The sequence below is a fragment of the Ipomoea nil genome, unplaced genomic scaffold (genome assembly GCF_001879475.1).
Source record: "Ipomoea nil cultivar Tokyo-kokei standard unplaced genomic scaffold, Asagao_1.1 scaffold0211, whole genome shotgun sequence".
Classification (NCBI taxonomy): Eukaryota; Viridiplantae; Streptophyta; class Magnoliopsida; order Solanales; family Convolvulaceae; genus Ipomoea; species Ipomoea nil.
In genome coordinates this window covers 359,126-376,726 of record NW_017616639.1, presented here as the reverse complement: position 1 = coordinate 376,726, position 17,601 = coordinate 359,126, and the positions used below count along the sequence as shown (strand labels likewise).

General features: G+C 43.2%; 3 protein-coding genes across 3 annotated transcripts; 2 read left to right on the top strand and 1 right to left on the bottom strand.

Moving 5' to 3' along the window:
• Positions 1-209: 209 nt before the first annotated feature.
• On the top strand, positions 210-1,538 carry LOC109192499. The gene has a single exon (XM_019343172.1). The coding sequence runs from the start codon at positions 210-212 to the stop codon at positions 1,536-1,538; it is 1,329 nt and encodes a 442-aa protein (XP_019198717.1).
• Positions 1,539-3,607: 2,069 nt separating this feature from the next.
• LOC109192492 lies at positions 3,608-7,951 on the bottom strand. Its single transcript, XM_019343159.1, has 3 exons — positions 7,909-7,951; positions 6,415-7,776; positions 3,608-3,804 (listed from the first exon to the last, which is right to left on the bottom strand). Exons 1-3 carry the CDS (start codon positions 7,949-7,951, stop codon positions 3,608-3,610), a joined length of 1,602 nt encoding a protein of 533 aa, XP_019198704.1.
• An 8,413-nt stretch (positions 7,952-16,364) lies between these two features.
• LOC109192475 (transcription factor bHLH13-like) lies at positions 16,365-16,751 on the top strand. The gene is made up of 2 exons (XM_019343135.1): positions 16,365-16,532; positions 16,587-16,751. The coding sequence occupies exons 1-2, from the start codon at positions 16,365-16,367 to the stop codon at positions 16,749-16,751; spliced, it is 333 nt and encodes a 110-aa protein (XP_019198680.1).
• The last annotated feature ends 850 nt before the right edge of the window (positions 16,752-17,601 follow it).

Genomic DNA, 17,601 nt, shown 5'->3' with positions numbered 1-17,601 from the left:
CGGAGGTCCACGTCAATACCTATTACGAAAACATGCTGATGATGGGTGTGAGTGACGCTGTGATGTGTCGAGCTTTCTACTCGACATTATCGGGACGAGCAGCCGAGTAGTTTAGAACGTTGGACCCAGGATTTATTTCTTGTTTTGCCAACTTGGCGACTAAGTTCACTCGAAAGTTTGTAACCTCGAAAATCATACGGAAGCCTTACATGTACTTGGAGAAGGCTAAGCAGTTGGAGGGGGAGACATTGACCGACTTTTTGGTTAAATGGAAAGCGGTCGTAAGAGAGGTCGAGCCCATGGATGATTTGACCGCAATCCATATGTTGCACATTTCCCTGAGAGGTGGATATTTATATCAAGACTTTATACTTCATCCGCCGACGACGTATGAAGAACCACTTTGTCGAGTGACAGACTATGCCAATGCCGGGGAAGCCAACGCTGTCAAACGGTCTCAGGAAGTCGGTTCATCCCGCAAGCCCCCCGGACGATCGGATAATCGGTCGGCAGAGCACCACCGATCCCGAACGCGTCCGGAGGATTTCACGGCTTTGAACCGTTTGGCCGCGGAAGCCTTGCAGTATACACAATCATGTAATCTCATTCGATTACCACGTCCTGGACAGGAAGGGAAGGACAAGACAAAGCATTGCGCTTATCACCGATGCAGCAGGCATGATACTGAAGAATGTACAACTTTGAGACAGTTGTTAGAAGACCTACTTCAAGCCGGTAAGCTGGACAAATGCTTGGGAAAAAGGGAAGAGAACAAAAGATCAACCGGGAAAAGAGACCATCGGCGTTTCGAACGATCTGAACGGTCGGACTATGACCAGAGAGATCCCGATCCCAAGTCTGACGGTCACCAAACATCTAAGCCGACCATCCACGTAATATTTGGGGGTTTGGAAGATGCGTCTCAAGCCCAAGAGCCTTTCCCGGTCGCAGTTGTGGAATCCCGCGAGACCGGTAAGCGGCAAAAGATGGAACCAATCACCTTTGCGTTAGAGGATCAGCCCGAGGCCGGGGATACGGGGATGGAGGCTCTGGTAGTGACGATTGATATCATGGGAGTGGATGTACAGAGGGTGATGGTTGACACTAGGATCAGCGTGAACGTCCTTTACCTGGACGTTTTTGAGAAGTTAAAGCTCGATCGCCGAGAGTTGACTCCGGTCGGAGCGCCTTTGTCTGGATTTACCGGGGACACTATCCACCCCGAAGGAAAAATTATCCTCCCGGTTGAATTGGGGACTCCTCCTAAATCGGTTAAGACGCAGATGGAGTTTGTCGTGGTCAACCTTCGTTGCGTCCATAATGATATCCTGGGCTGCCCGACAATCATGAGGGTCTGGGGAATTATATCCATGCCCCATCTCTGCATGAAGTTCCCCACCTCGGCCGGGGTCGGAGTGTTGCGCGGCGATGCCCAGTCAGCCAGAAAGTGTTATTCCCGAGCGGTCAACCGGCGAGACGCAGGCTCTTCAGGAGTGAATACCATCACTAAAGATGCCGCAAAAGACCGAAAGGAGTAGCCCGAGCCCTCTGAAGAAATAGAAGAGGTCCCCTTGTCAGAAGACCGACCTGAATGGAAGGTCAAGATCGGTCGAGCCCTGACCCCCGAGCTTCGACTAGAGGTCTTGGCTATCCTTCGGGAATTCGCTGATATATTTGCGTGGGGCCCGGAGGACATGCCCAGAATTGACCGCACTGTGATATGCCATCGACTGGCCGTGGATCCTGCCGCGAAGCCGATCAAGCAAAAGACCAGGCACTTGTTCTCGGACCGTAGGTAGTTTGTACGAGAGGAAGTAAAAAAGATGGCAGCAATCGGACATATCCGCCCGGTCACCTATCCCGAATGGGTGGCCAACATAGTACTGGTTCCCAAGCCACCATCTTGGAGGATGTGTCATTGACTTGAACAAAGCGTGCCCTTTGGACCCCTATCCATTACCGAGCATTCATCAGATGATGGATGAAACGGCCGGGGCGGAATTGATGAGCTTTAAGGATGCCTTTAAGGGTTATCACCAGATCATGATGAGTCATGAGGATGAGAGTAAGACGTCGTTCTTCACGCCCGATGGCTTGTATTGCTATCGAGTTATACCGTTCGGTCTGCGAAACGCGAGGGCCACGTATCAGCGAATGATCAACATGCTGTTTGAAGACCTGCTGGGCCGAACCATGCAGGCATACATTGACGATATGCTAGTTAAGAGCCGAGACCGAGTAGATCATACTCAGGATCTTCGACGGTGTTTTCAGATCATGCGGACGTATCAATTACGTCTAAACCCTACTAAGTATACATTTGCAGTTCAAACGGGAAAGTTTTTGGGCTATATGATGACCCAACGAGGGATTGAGCCCAATCCGGCCAAAGTAAAAGCGATCCTTGATATGCAACAACCCACGACCGTCCGAGAAGTACAATAGTTGACCGACAGGTTAGCAGCTTTGAGCAGATTCCTCTCTAAACTGGTGGAACGGGCTTTGCCTTTTTTCAAGGTATTGCGTAAGGTCAATGGATTCACTTGGGATGATGAGTGCCGATCGGCCTTCACAGACTTGAAAAATTACTTGATGTCCTCGATTGTGTTTTCCAAACCAGAGCCAGGGGAAGAGTTGGATGTTTACTTGGGCGTGTCCGATCGAGCGGTCAGCGCCGTACTATGTCGAACAGATCAAGAAGGTATTCAGCGACCCGTATACTATGTGAGTCATGCGCTGCATGGTCCGGAACTCTGTTATTCCCGGTTGGAGAAGGTCGTTTATGCTTTGTACACAGCTGCCAAGAAGCTGGCCCCTTATTTCCAGGGACGGGTCATCCGCGTCTTGACCGACCAGTGATTGCTATAATCTGCAAGCGCACAGAGTCAATCACAGTATAAATTCCTGGAGTATTCCAGGGTCGATCCCACGAAGAACACTATTAACTGTTATCTTGAATAATCAATTTTGATGATAAGGAAAAATGCAAATAAATAGTATTAATGTAATTAAAAAGAATAATTATGAATCTAAAGTTAAGAAAAATTCCAATTAAGAGAAGACTAGGGATTTGGGGTTCACCTATTAGATAATTGACTAACTCTCCTAAGTATTGATTCTTATGATTATAGTGACAATTGCTCCATATATATCCTAATACTCCGTCAAGCTACTAGGTTGTATCCAATTAACTGTGATCATCCGTCGATATCTCACCAACATTAATTAAACCCATTAAGCAACAATCAAATATCACCACAAATACCTAAAGCTATGTCTAGTTTAGGTCAATTGTGTTTATCTTACGAGTTCTAGGTTCATAATTCACCTGTCAGTTCTTCTTATGAACCCTAATATTAGAATTATGCAATGGCCAGTCGCACAATCCACAATTAAAATACATAAAATAAATATAATCAAGTTCAATTATTAAATTGAAATTAGAAGAATCAACACATGAATAATAGTCAATTAATCTAATCTAGGCTAATCCAAATCACTAATTAAAGTTCTAGCCAAGAATCATATTCGAATGTATGGAATGTTCAAGAAATAACATTCTGAAAATTTGAACAAGAAATAAAGTAGGGAAGAAAATAATTCAAGCCTAAAAGATGATAGCTGCGATTGAAGCTAGGAAATTCCTCGCGGAGTCTTGAATTCCTTCGCCGAACTGCTGCTTCGCTCCCAAGCTCTCCTTTTCCCTGTTTTTCCCGTTCCGTCCCGTACGTCTCTGCTGCCGTACGCCCAATATATAACCTAAGCCTTCATCCCTCTCTTCTTTCCTTACTGCTGCGCCAAAACCTAAAAGAAACAAAAGAAAACCAATTAAGTTAAACTAAAAATAATAATTATAATAACCTAATGAACCTACTTAACTAAACTTAATAAATAAAACACTTATTTAAAAATTAAGATATAAACTACCAAATAAATCTAATACTATAGCTAAAACTAAAACTCTTATTTATATTAATAAAAATGTAACATTAGCCTAATATTTATTAAAACCCATCTAAACTAGTCTAAACTAGTAACATATAACTAAATATAATATTTATAATAAAATTAACCATAAAACTTAATTTATTTATGCAAATCACTCACTAAAATTACTCTAAATAATGTCTAGAAATTAAGCTTATCAAACTTTCCCACACTCAAGGTTTTGCTTGTCCCCAAGCAAACTTATTCAATGAAATCAAACTACCAACCATAATCATGTCAACTAGGCATTCAATTCAAGGGAATTGGTGAACACACAATACTTCATGAGAGTTCAAAGTCACATGCACACAAGACAATAGAGAATAGTAGTCCTCACGGTTGTTCACTCAATCTCTCATATAAATATATACGAAAGGTACACACCATCCTCTATTGAGCGTGCACTTGCCATAGGCTTGCTTGTCCACCAAAACTCCACTACCAAAATTATATGAACAACACGAGTCAAAAGGTCTTTATCTCTGGGTTGTAACGGGGTCAAGGGTATGTGGTTTAAGAAAGAAAGGATATAAGGAAGTACAAATAAAGTCCATGGTATCAGTAGAGTCATAATTTCACCATATCAAGAGCAAGAAACTTGTATTCTACCAATACAATGAACTCTACCACAACAAGCAATCATTTCTTCATTCTTCCTCATCCTTTTCAAGGATAAACTCTCAAAACAACTTTCAAAATCTTTTTTCATATTTTTTTTCTATTTTTTTTTTCATTCTTTCCTCCTTTTTTTCTGGTAAAACCGAATAAATAGCTCCTCATTTCCACATCACCCTCAATGGTACTCTTCCCATAATCATCAAATTTCTATCATGCCTTCATTGCTCATAAATTATTTTAAGAATAAAATGAGCACAAAAGTTTGGGCTAACAAGATTTTTCAACCCACAAAATTAGAATAGATCTCATTTTGTTCATTTTTTTTTCATTTTCACCCCCTTTGATCACAAACAATTCTTCACTCAAAGAAAATCAATTGTACAATCACCTTTCAACTCCAATCTCACCCATACTTCATCACTTTTGGTCATCTTGCACAGATAAATGAAATAGTGACAACCACTGACCCAAGGACGGGTTAATAAGAGGCTTCTTTTATGAGTTAAGGTTCTTTGGAACTGGCTAATGAAGAAAAATGTCTTATATTTATTATAAAGCTCAAAATGGTTCACTAGGGGAAAAATAACATGTACTAGGATGTGGTCATTTTTAAGGCTATCAGGCTAAATCCTAATGCCTAAATCATTCTCGTGTCATCATATAACATGTAGCTCTGAAATGGTATGAAGCAAGTTCTAGAAGTAACACAATCAAATAAGGCAAATAAACACTCAAAATGAAAATAAGTCGCAGTGGGCAACCTCTAGGCTCAAAAGCTCACGGTGTGACAGAATTTGACTACTAACTCTATGCAAGCATACATATAGCCAAACACATTCATTGATATTATGCACTCCCAAAACACTAGAACTTATCTCCCAACCAACATAGTCATTAGATGGCAGTTTTTTAAACTTTATTTGCTAAGAAATTGCAGAAAAATGAAGGAAAAGATGCAGAAAATTCCATAAAAATGCAAAAAATTAGTGCAGAAAAATAGAAAAATGCATGCAGAAAATTCCAGAAAAAATGCAGAAAATTAATGCAGAAAAATAGAAAATGCAGAAAATGTTGCAGAAAATTGCAAGAAAAATGCAGAATTTTTTTGATATTGCCTATTTTGCATAAAACATCCCCTAATCTTACTGTCCCTTCCCCACACTCAAACTCAACATTGTCCTCAATGTTAAATATAAAAGCAAGTATGAGAAAATGAAATAAACAGGAAACTTCCCTGTTAGTTGCCAGTTTCTTCCGGGGCTGCCTTTTGGTGAAACAACCATGAATGGTCTCTTTTTCTCTCTTGCAATCGCTATGGCCTCATACGAACAAACTTTAGTGACCATGAAAGGACCAAACCATCTAGACTTCAATTTCTCTAGAAAAAACTTAAGACAAGAATTAGACAACAAAACTTCTTGCCCTACATTGAATTCTCTCCAAAAAAAATTTTTGTCATGCCAAGCTTTAGTCAATGTTCTCCACAATCTCTCTTCTTTTGCATGAAGTAAATGAGCATAAGAAAACATAAGAAAAGTATCATTGTTACTCAAAAATTCGTATTTGAACCGCAATGAAGGTGGTTTAAGTTCAAGTTGATGTGGTGTTTCACTAGGTGAATGCTTAACAAATACTTCTTCTGAAGGTTTCTCAATAACATCAACAAAAAGACATGATTCATCAAAAGTTGGTAATTTTATAGCTTTCGAGATAGAGAATTCCTCTTTTTTTTTTTCTTTACCTACTCTAAAAATCAATTTCCCTAAAGGCATATCAATTAATACTCCGCTGTCAACAAAAATGGCCTACCAAGTATAAGAGATGTATCTGTGTCACTACCCATATCAAGAATCAGAAAATCAGAAGGAAAATAAAATTTACCAACTTTTACCAATATATCCTCCACTACTCCAAGCGGGTACTTGACTGATCTATTAGCAAGTTGAAGAGAGATTGTTGTTGGCTTCATTTCAGCTATTTCCAACTTCTTAAAAAGAGTTAAAGGCATAAGGTTAATACTGGCACCTAGATCACACAAGCATTTATCAATAACAGTATTACCAATAGTGCAAGGAATAGAAAAACTTCCTGGATCCATTAGCTTAGGCGGTAATTTGCTTTGCAAAACAGCACTACACTCCTCATTTAGGTGCACAGTAGCAAACTCTTCCAATTTCTTTTTATTAGATACAATTTCCTTAATGTACTTGGCATAAGATGGCATATTGGCAAGTGCTTCTGCAAAAGGAATATTAATTTGCAATTTTTTAAAAACCTCTAAAAATCTTTTTAAGTTATTGTCCTGGTTCCTCTTTTGTAACCTTTGTGGATATGGAATGGGGGGTACATAAGGTTTTACTATAGAGGAATTGAGGTTTTGATCAATTTCATTCAATATCTTATCACTTCTCAATGTGACAGCCATAGCTCCTTCCCTAGGGTTTATTTCAGTGGTACTAGGAAACTTACCTCGATCTTTTTCTGCAACCAATTTAGCCAACTGACCTACTTGCACCTCTAAATTATGAATGGATGCTTGGCTAGACTGAGCAAACTTATCAATTTTTGCATCCATTTTCTTCATCATAGTGTCCTGGCTAGCCATGTATTGCATAAACATCTCCTCCAATTGAGGCTTCTTCTCCTGAGCAGGAAGTTGAGACTGTTGTGTTGCAGGTGGCTGCTGGGAAGGTCTGTATTGCTGATGTTGGAATCCTGATGGTCCCTGTTGCTGAAATCCGGGTGGTCCCATTGGTCTTGCATTACCTTGATCTCTCCATGAGAAGTTAGGGTGATTTCGCCAACCTGGATTATATGTATTAGAAAATGGATCATTTCTTGGTTGTTGCCTACCCATGTTGGATCCCATGTAATTAGCTTCCTCATAAGATGGTTGTGATGACTCTGCATTCATACAAACAGAAGAATTATGACCATATGTATTGCAATAAGAACAAAATTCTCTATTCGAACTATCACGAGTCATCAACAAGTTCATCTGTTTAGTCAATTCAGCCACTTGTGTTATCAACTCAGATTGTGTGCTAATTTCATGCACAGCAGCTCTTCGACCTCTCACTGCCTTTTGTTGAGAATTACTAGCTAAGCTCTCATAGATATCTTCTAATTCATCACTATTTTTATCACCTGTGTATCCACCTGCAGCAGTATCTACAAGAGACTGACAATTAGGAGTTAAACCATCATAAAAGAATTGTGTCAACAATAACAATGGGAATTGATGGTGTGGACATTGTGTCAAAAGCAATTTAAAACGATCCCATGCTTCATGAAATAATTCACCCTCTCTTTGAGTGAAAGTGCATATCCTACTCCTATAATCCATTGTCTTTTGAGATGAATAATATTTAAACATGAAAGCATTATAAACATCATCCCAAGCTCTTAAAGAACTCTCTGGTAAATTTAACAACCACTGCCTAGCATCACCCCTCATGCAATATGGAAAACATTTCATTCTAAGCTCTTCTTCAGATAAATTATTTAAAGGTAAAGTTTGTACCGTACTATAGAGCTCTCGCATGAAACCCAAAGCATCTTCACTTCCCAAACCGTTAAAGGTAGGGAGCATATTCAGATGGAAAGTCTTGAGTTCATAATTCCTAGCTGCATCAGATAATTGAATGCAAGAAGGATTAACATCTATTACCGGTCTTTGGATGTCTCGAGACGTGGTTGAGCTGCTTGATTTTGAGGAGGTTGAACTATTGGTGGTACGGGGTCATCCAGTTGACCCACTCTATTATTTTCAGCCATATCAAGCCGCCTTCGTACCCTGTTTTTTCTGCAAGTACGCTCAATTTCAAGATCAATAGGAAATAATTCGGCGTTTTTATGCCTTAGTGAACGCCTTAAGTTCATAAACAAACGAAATAAAAATATAAAAATAAAAACTAAATAAATAAAAATTAAAATAAAATAATAACGAACCTAACAACCTAAAAAAAAAATTAAAAAAAATAAAATAAAAAAAAAAGAAAATTGAAAAGAAAATTTTAAGGAAAACAGTTTAATAAAGTGGTCCCCGGCAACGGCGCCAAAAACTTGATTGCTATAATCTGCAAGCGCACAGAGTCAATCACAGTATAAATTCCTGGAGTATTCCAGGGTCGATCCCACGAAGAACACTATTAACTGTTATCTTGAATAATCAATTTTGATGATAAGGAAAAATGCAAATAAATAGTATTAATGTAATTAAAAAGAATAATTATGAATCTAAAGTTAAGAAAAATTCCAATTAAGAGAAGACTAGGGATTTGGGGTTCACCTATTAGATAATTGACTAACTCTCCTAAGTATTGATTCTTATGATTATAGTGACAATTGCTCCATATATATCCTAATACTCCGTCGAGCTACTAGGTTGTATCCAATTAACTGTGATCATCCGTCGATATCTCACCAACATTAATTAAACCCATTAAGCAACAATCAAATATCACCACAAATACCTAAAGCTATGTCTAGTTTAGGTCAATTGTGTTTATCTTACGAGTTCTAGATTCATAATTCACCTGTCAGTTCTTCTTATGAACCCTAATATTAGAATTATGCAATGGCCAGTCGCACAATCCATAATTAAAATACATAAAATAAATATAATCAAGTTCAATTATTAAATTGAAATTAGAAGAATCAACACATGAATAATAGTCAATTAATCTAATCTAGGCTAATCCAAATCACTAATTAAAGTTCTAGCCAAGAATCATATTTGAATGTATGGAATGTTCAAGAAATAACATTCTGAAAATTTGAACAAGAAATAAAGTAGGGAAGAAAATAATTCAAGCCTAAAAGATGATAGCTGCGATTGAAGCTAGGAAATTCCTCACGGAGTCTTGAATTCCTTCGCCGAACTGTTGCTTCGCTCCCAAGCTCTCCTTTTCCCTTTTTTTCCCGTTCCGTCCCGTACGTCTCTGCTGCCGTACGCCCAATATATAACCTAAGCCTTCATCCCTCTCTTCTTTCCTTACTGCTGCGCCAAAACCTAAAAGAAACAAAAGAAAACCAATTAAGTTAAACTAAAAATAATAATTATAATAACCTAATGAACCTACTTAACTAAACTTAATAAATAAAACACTTATTTAAAAATTAAGATATAAACTACCAAATAAATCTAATACTATAGCTAAAACTAAAACTCTTATTTATATTAATAAAAATGTAACATTAGCCTAATATTTATTAAAACCCATCTAAACTAGTCTAAACTAGTAACATATAACTAAATATAATATTTATAATAAAATTAACCATAAAACTTAATTTATTTATGCAAATCACTCACTAAAATTACTCTAAATAATGTCTAGAAATTAAGCTTATCAACCAGCCATTCGGAGTTGTCCTTCGCATCGCTTCTTCCTCCGGATGCCTAGTAAAATGGGCGTTGATGTTGACCTAGTTCGCCATGGAATACCGACCGCGCCCAGCTATCAAGGGTCAAGCCTTGGCAGATTTCCTCGTAGAATGCACCGCTCGGGATACTCAACCTCAAAATTTGGAAGATCCCGAAGCGGCCTGGTGGGCGTTGGCCACTGATGGATCGAGCAGCAAGAAAGGAGTGGGGTGAGGAGTAGTAATCACGAGCCCGGAAGGCTTCAAAGTTTATTACGCCTTGATGTACCAGTTCACCCCCACCAATAATGAGGCAGAATATGAAGCGTTCATCAATAGATTACAATGTGCACGGGAACTGGGGGCTGATTATATCCGAGCACAAACAGATTCCGCCCTGGTGGTCGGACAAGTACTCGGGGAGTATGAGGTTAACGGTGAGCGACTTCAAGCTTATCGGGATCTAGCAATGGAAAAACTTAACCTATTCCGAGCGTATACAATTCGGCATGTTCCCCGCTTGGATAACGCTGATGTAGATATCTTGTCTAAGGTGGCACAAGATGCCCCCAAGCACATGTCCAAGATCGCTCGAATCTTAATGATTCCGAGGCATAGCATCCATCGGCTGCCGGTCGTCCCTGTTCAACCAGTCGAAAAGACTTGGATTACAAACTTGATGGAATATTTGCAGCATGCCCGTTTGCTGGACGACCCACAACGCGCTCGAAAAGCTAAGCTACGGGCCCCAAGGTTCCAGGTGCAGGATGGCCGTTTATACCGGCGATCGTATGGCGGCCCCTTGATGCGGTGCCTCAATTCCTTCGAAGCAGAGTTGGTTATGAACGAGCTACATTCAGGCCTCTGTTCATCGCATCAAGGGGGGCGCTCGTTGGCTCGTCGCATAATGGTGATCGGATATTATTGGCCGTCTATACAATTAGACTGTGAGAAGCTCGCTAAAGGCTGTGAAACATGCCAGCTCTATGCCTGATCGTCCTGCAACATTCTATCAGCCGGTCACGACTGCAATTCCATTCGCTCGATGGGGGGTGGATATATTAGGGCCCTTTCCACAATTATCTGGGCGTTGGCATTTTGTCATCGTCGCTATAGACTATTTCTCCAAATGGATCGAGGCCGAGCTCTTGGCCACGATCACTTCCCAACAGTGCGCTCGTTTCTTATGGCGAAATGCCGTCTCTCGATTCGGCTTCCCTATTCAACTGATAAGTGACAATGGCCGGCAATTTGTGGGTCGATATTTCCAAAACTTCCTGGCGACGATCGGGACGACCTCAATCCGATCATCGGTGGCCTACCCTCAAGGGAATGGTCAAGTAGAGAATGCCAATCGTACCATCTTAGAGGGATTGAAGAAAAAGTTACGTTCAACCGGTCAAAGCTGGGCCAATGAACTCCCATTTATACTCTGGACATATCGCACAACATCTAGAGAGGCAACGAGAGAAACTCCTTTTGCACTGGTTTATGGCACCGAGGCACGGTTGCCAATTGAAGCTTGGATCCCGACGGCTAGGGAGCGGTCCTACGATGCAATAGAGAATGAACATTCTCTAGCCGTGGACCTAGATAGTGTGGAAGAAAAAAGGGAGATCGCTGCTAAACGCATGGCTGAGTACCAACAGAGAGTGAAAGACACCAAGGACGTCCGGGTCCAGCCGCGCTATTTTCAGGTCGGGGATTATGTGTTACGACGACGGGAAGCAAGTCAACCCCTTGAAGGAGGCAAACTGGCCCAAAATTGGGAGGGACCGTATGTGATCACAGCGGTCGTTCGCCCGGGCACCTACCATATTGAAACAACCACTGGGAGGTCGATCGACGGAACGTGGAACTCGGAAAATTTAGTGTTGTTCCGCCATTGATTTTAATGTTTTATTTTGACGGGGTGGGTGCCTAACCTGCGAGTGGGCACGCCCGTCTTTTACCCATGTACAAGTGAGTGTTTAAGTGTTCACCAGTCTGCGTACGGGACTCAGTTGTGTATAATCGATCGTTGAGTGCTTGCTCGTCTGCGCACGAGGGCGCGGTTGATAACCATGATATGTAAATAGTACGTAGGCTATTAAATCGATTCCAGAGTTCGATCTCGAGCGTGATTCAACTGACTTCCAACTCTCAAGACTCAGCGACAACGACCGAAACGGGCGAACGCCCAACGACCACAATGTCGCTAAAATTTACTTGATAAAACCGGGATCAACTATCCGGTTATAACCGATGAGGGTAAAGGCCCCCGTTCGGCACCGACCGATAGGGGTAAAACCCCAACGACTTCAAAAGTCGTTCACATTTCACCCGGGCAGTTCAGAATACTCGGTAAATAGGTCTCATGATCGGCGAACATTTATACTACGACACCGACCAGGTAAGGCATGTCAGCCGGTATGTGCTCGATCAAATCCCAACGTTAACTTACCTCTTAACCACTGTCGCACTCACTCGTCTCTCGTACGTCCGGCAGTGTGGGGGCTAAGGATAAGGGTTAAGGTTGAAAAAGCAAGCATAAAATGTGAAAAATAAAAAGCGATATGCAATGAACAATCGATTGATTCATTTAAAAGCATAAAGGTTGCCCGGCACAAACAGGACCGGGCTCCCGATTGAGTTAAGATACAAAAAATCAAAAAAGAAAAAGAAATTCTCTAGGCTCGGTCGTTGATCACACAGCCTTCCCTCTAGCCTGCTCTCCCGTAGCTGGCTCAGCTTCAGATCCCGACGCGGATGGCTCGGTAAAGGGCATGGGCCCGGGGTCGGGGATCTCGTCCGGAAGAGTGGTCAACACCGCTTTCAGATCCTCGCCCTCAAAGACCTCCTCCATTATAGTCCAGGTCTCCTCCCGCATCGCCCTTTGACCGGACGCGTAGGCCGAATGGCTGAAGGTCCAGACCTTTTCTTCCCCAAGCTTATTCTTCATAAGGGCTCGGAAGAACTTATCAGCCGAGGGCTCGTCGCGGCATAGGAACTTGGCCAGGCCCTCTATATTGCCCAGTCGGGTCTTCAGCTTGCCCGCTTCCGCTAGGGCAACTCGCGCCTCCTTTTCGGTCGCCGCTTGAGCCTCCTTAGCGGCTTTTAGCTCCTTCTGAAGGTCAGCGATTTCCTTTCCACGGCGGTCGGCGACCCGCTTCAAGGCCTCAGCTTTATTTGACATCAAGGCCCGATAGTGTAGGCCGAGGATTGCTCGCGATGCCTGCAAGAAAATGACATTAAGATAATCGATCGGCTCCAAACGATTAAAAGCTAAAAGCAGTCTTAACAAACCTCGACTAAGTCCCGTGCCCCCTTCTCGGCCATCCGGTTCGGTGACCATCCGGTCATGTCCTCCCCGATTGGAAGGAGATTGTTGATCTTGGCAAGGAGGGATTGAGTCAACTCCCCGCCCGTCTGTCCGCCGCTCGGGACAACTTCAGCCGGGGGGCTTTGCCTTCGGCGATGCTTGAGGGAGCCCGCCTCTTCTGTGTCCTTCCCCGACGCCTTCTCTTTTCCCTTCCAACCGTGGGCTCGGGGGGCCAACGGGTCAACCGCGGTGTCTACGGGTAGAACCCCCTCGGGGGTGGTCGTGGAAGCACCCAAGGGACGACCAAACGGCACGGAAGCGTCCCCGACCTCTTGACCGGCCGATGGGGCATTGGACGTCGCCTTTCCTCCGAGCATCAGTTTGGCTCGGGGGGCTCGGGGAGCGCTGGCGATCGGAAAACCACGAGTAGGGCCCATTCCTGCAAAGAAAAAGCACAACGTTAGTTTGTTGAAAGTCGGCATGAATAGGCCGAGGAAGTGTAACGGGAGGTGAACCTTTGACGGTCGACATGGTTTGAGGGGCCGCTACGGCAATCGACACCCGAAAGCTGTCGTGGCGTGTACTTCAGTTCTAAGTCATATCAGGGCGGCGGCAATCGGGTGTTCTCGTACGCCTCTCTCGATCGAAAGATCTTGTATTCGTGGAACGCGCATGGAATGCGGAAGGTTGCTTCGCGAAGGGCTCGAGTGGCTGGTGATTGTACGTGTTTCCTGTAGTGCATCCCCCACGTTCGGTCGACTGGCAGGATCCAAGGGTCATATTCAACCGAAAAGATCCTGTTCTTCCATCCTCGGTTTTTTCCGGGAAGGTGGGCGATTGAGCATAGATGGTCCCGGGATTGAATCATCAGGAATCCAGCACCGTATATGGCTGGCAAGGGTTTAACTACATAAATGTAGTTAAAGAGCTCCATCGTACACATGGAATTATGCCGAGCACATATATGCGGGAAGCACGCCAGTATCCGATGAGCGTTCGGGCAGATCTGGTGCCATTCTTTAATTTCCCCGAGGCTCCTGCTGGTATCGAACTTCACCCGCCCGTTTAGTGTGGCCGAGATATCCGCCGCCTCGTGGGCCGACAGTAGGCATTCTTGTTGATCGACGCTTTCACTGTTGAGGAAGATGAATTCGATCTCTTCAGGTGCCGCGTGGGATGGTCTTTCGTCCGTCGAATCGTGCGAAGCTTCTCGAACGCGGGGCGATGCATGAACTTCGGAACCGGACCCGATCGTCGGAGTGGGTGTTTCCCAATCGCGATCGGTTGGGGACTCGTGGCTGCTGGTGGATGCACTGTCGCTGTCTTCGCTGTTGCCGCTCGAGCTCGACGAGCCTTATGAGCCCTCGGAGCTTTCTTTTGGCTTGGGAACCGCGCTTGGTTGTTGACCGTCATTAGTAACCTCGGGTGAGGACGCTTCTATCATCGTTTCTTCGCTATCGCTCTCGATCGTGTTGTCGTAGTCCGCCCCCGAGATGTTCTGACTATCTGAGCCTGACATATCCCCTTCATAAAGGAGACGGTCGGTTCAGCGGAAGGGGTCGGGGTATAGTAAACCGAGGTTATCGGGACGACGGGGACGAGCGTTATACGAGAAATAAAAGAAACTTAAACGAAAGTAGAAAGAAAGGACTTACCGATGGGTAGAACTTGGTGAGCGGTTGAGGAGGTGCAAAATCCGATCGATCTACAGCGTTAATGGCTCGGGAAGCTCTGATTGATTTCCACAGCGTAGTAAAAGTAGAAATGAACCTTGCAAGGGCCTATTTATAGGAGCCCTTTTGGCGGGAAAACCACCCACTTGCGTGAGGTGACCGTTCCGAATCCCAAGGTGCCTAAGGAGTGACGTGTGTCTCGGGCGAGGACAGCTGGGAGATCGGGGCCGAAGGCCCGGATGACGTGATCTTTTCATCCCGTACCGGTTTCTCCTAGACGGTCCGAAACAGCCCGGGCTGGGGGGCTCTTAGTAGAATATATCCCGACCGACCTAGTTTGTTCTCCGCATCATTCAGTACAGTTCCTTTGCCCGAGCGCTGCAGCTAGAAGGCGGTCGGTACCGGTCGTCCATATAACCTTGTGCTGACCTTTTTACTTAGAGGCGTTCGAGTTCGCCCGGCTGATTCACCTCCCGACCGCTGTTCTGCTCGACCGCCATACCATTTCTCCACATGGAAGCGGTATCGCTGGAGAGGGGCACATGGCAGCACCAGGCGTCGACAGAGGGTGACCACTGGGTTTTGGCACGTGGATGCTGCGTGGAGTACATGCCGATAGGCCGGAGGCTGTTCCCGGCGATGGGCTATAAATATCCACGGAGGATAAGGCGAAGGGGACTTTTGGAACGATCAAGAGGCTACTTACATAGCAACCCGACCGCAGTCAGTCGGCCCTCGGAGTAGCCATTTAGATTGTATTAGGTCACCCGTGTATTTACACTATCAATATATATATATATATATATATATATATATATATATATATATATATATATATATATATATATATATATATATGATTATATTCAAATACAAACAACCCTTAAAATATAAACATGAGGATTACTTAGGATCATTGGATTTTGAGGTTGGATGGATATGATTGATTTAATTATTTATGGGGAGTTAAATGTTGTGCGCCTGTTTTTATTATTAGGAGGGTATTTTTGGATTTTAACTCTTGATGTAATCGTATTAGATTCCACGTTAATTATTGAGCCCGATTTCTCTCTCTCTCTCTTTAGAGATCGTTGGCCGCAAAATTCTCTTACGCCATTCGATTCCCCTCTTCATCACTAGCGGACAATGGTCGTGGGTGGGAACCACAATAGAGCCAAGCGCCAGGGACCTGGGGTGTAGGTCGAGGAAATTGACCAGAGGAAGGCCGAAGAAGTTTATCGATCTGGCGGAGGTTATGATCGAGGTTACAGATCGGGCTGCTGGCAATGCAATTGAAGGCTTCGTCGTTGTCTACTTCGATGGACTCGGAACCCTGGAAATTAGGATCCCCAAAGCCGGATTCTATTTGGAAGTCGAAGAGAGGAAGGCGGAAGGCGGTGGTGCTTAAATTAATAAAGATGGCTATGGTGAACTTGTCGTGGAGTGACGATGACAAAGCCATGGTGGCGGCGGTGTTGGGGACTAAGGCTTTTTATTATTCGATTTCGGCTCAGTGCTCGTTAATGGCGGTGAGAAACGATGAGAATTTACAGACAAAGCTTTTAGATCTCGTGGAGCATCCTAACGCAAGTAATTTTAGTTAGAATTATGCAATTTTTTGGCAACTTTCTCGTTCTAAGTTGGGGGGAACTGGTGATGGGTGTTGCAGGGAGCCCAGTGAAGGAGAGGAGTCTGAAGGTACTCGGATTCTGAATCTGCGTCTAGAAGACGAGACCCAGAGGATGAGGAATAGGGTTATCCAGGAGCTGCATATGAAGCACCAACCAACTTCTATATTCTTGTGACAGGAGCTATAGTAATTGTTATCTCTATCAATAATTTGAGTAGAAAACATTAATTTCATATGCAGTACATTTACTTCCTTTGCATTTGAGGTCTAATATACTTTAATGATGAAATTTCTTGACAAAACCTACTTGTTTACAGAAATGGAGTTGAACAGGCAAGTGGGTTGTGAAAACCTACAGCTTCCCTGGGTTTTCATCGAAGTTCTTCTTAGATTACCACATATTAATCCATATGGCTTTGTCTTCATCCTTTTTTTTTTTTTTTTTTTTGCTTTGTATGATTCATAACTTTGTTTGAAATTGTTATAACATTGTGGAGGTAAAGACTGGCGATCCTTGTGGTGAGATTGTGGTTCTTTGTTATAGGCCTTAGCTATTCACAGTACGCACTAAAAGATTGAGTCGGCTTCTACGAACGAATGAATTGTACTGCATTTCTAAATATTGTTCAGGCTAATGTTGGAGATTGAACAATAATTATGCATAACCTCCTCATTAACGAGAACGTCCTCGGTAGAATGCCCCCGATTATAAACTCATAGCGGAGGAGGCTGCTATGTTTCCTCGGGTGAAGACAAGGGTACCGTCTGCGATATTGGTCGACGCGTTAAAGAACTTAAACGCTTAATAGAAGGGAAGGCTGACATTCAGGAGCTTGTTTGTTTTTTTTGTTTGCGTAGGTGGTTAATTTTTTCGCATGTACTGTATTGTTCCATCTATTATACCTATTGGGTGTTTGGAAGCCATATTTAGTTCGCAAGGATATTTATTTTTGTTTTTTAGCAGGGGACACTCGTGTGCACACCACATCTCACCTGGTTATTTGTTGCATCCTTGAGATTGAACT

What these genes read in the sequence shown, in the direction of transcription:
- LOC109192475 (XM_019343135.1), top strand. Translation starts at nt 16,365, where the DNA reads ATGGCTATGGTGAACTTGTCGTGGAGTGACGATGACAAAGCCATGGTG. An exon ending in ATCTCGTGGAGCATCCTAAC is followed by an intron (nt 16,533 to 16,586) that starts GCAAGTAATTTT and finishes TCTCGTTCTAAG; the next exon opens with TTGGGGGGAACTGGTGATGG.
- LOC109192499 (XM_019343172.1), top strand. Translation starts at nt 210, where the DNA reads ATGTACTTGGAGAAGGCTAAGCAGTTGGAGGGGGAGACATTGACCGAC.
- LOC109192492 (XM_019343159.1), bottom strand. Translation starts at nt 7,951, where the DNA reads ATGGATTATAGGAGTAGGATATGCACTTTCACTCAAAGAGAGG. An exon ending in CACTTTCACTCAAAGAGAGG is followed by an intron (nt 7,777 to 7,908) that starts GTGAATTATTTC and finishes AGTCTCTTGTAG; the next exon opens with ATACTGCTGCAGGTGGATAC. An exon ending in AGATACATCTCTTATACTTG is followed by an intron (nt 3,805 to 6,414) that starts GTAGGCCATTTT and finishes TGTTTCTTTTAG; the next exon opens with GTTTTGGCGCAGCAGTAAGG.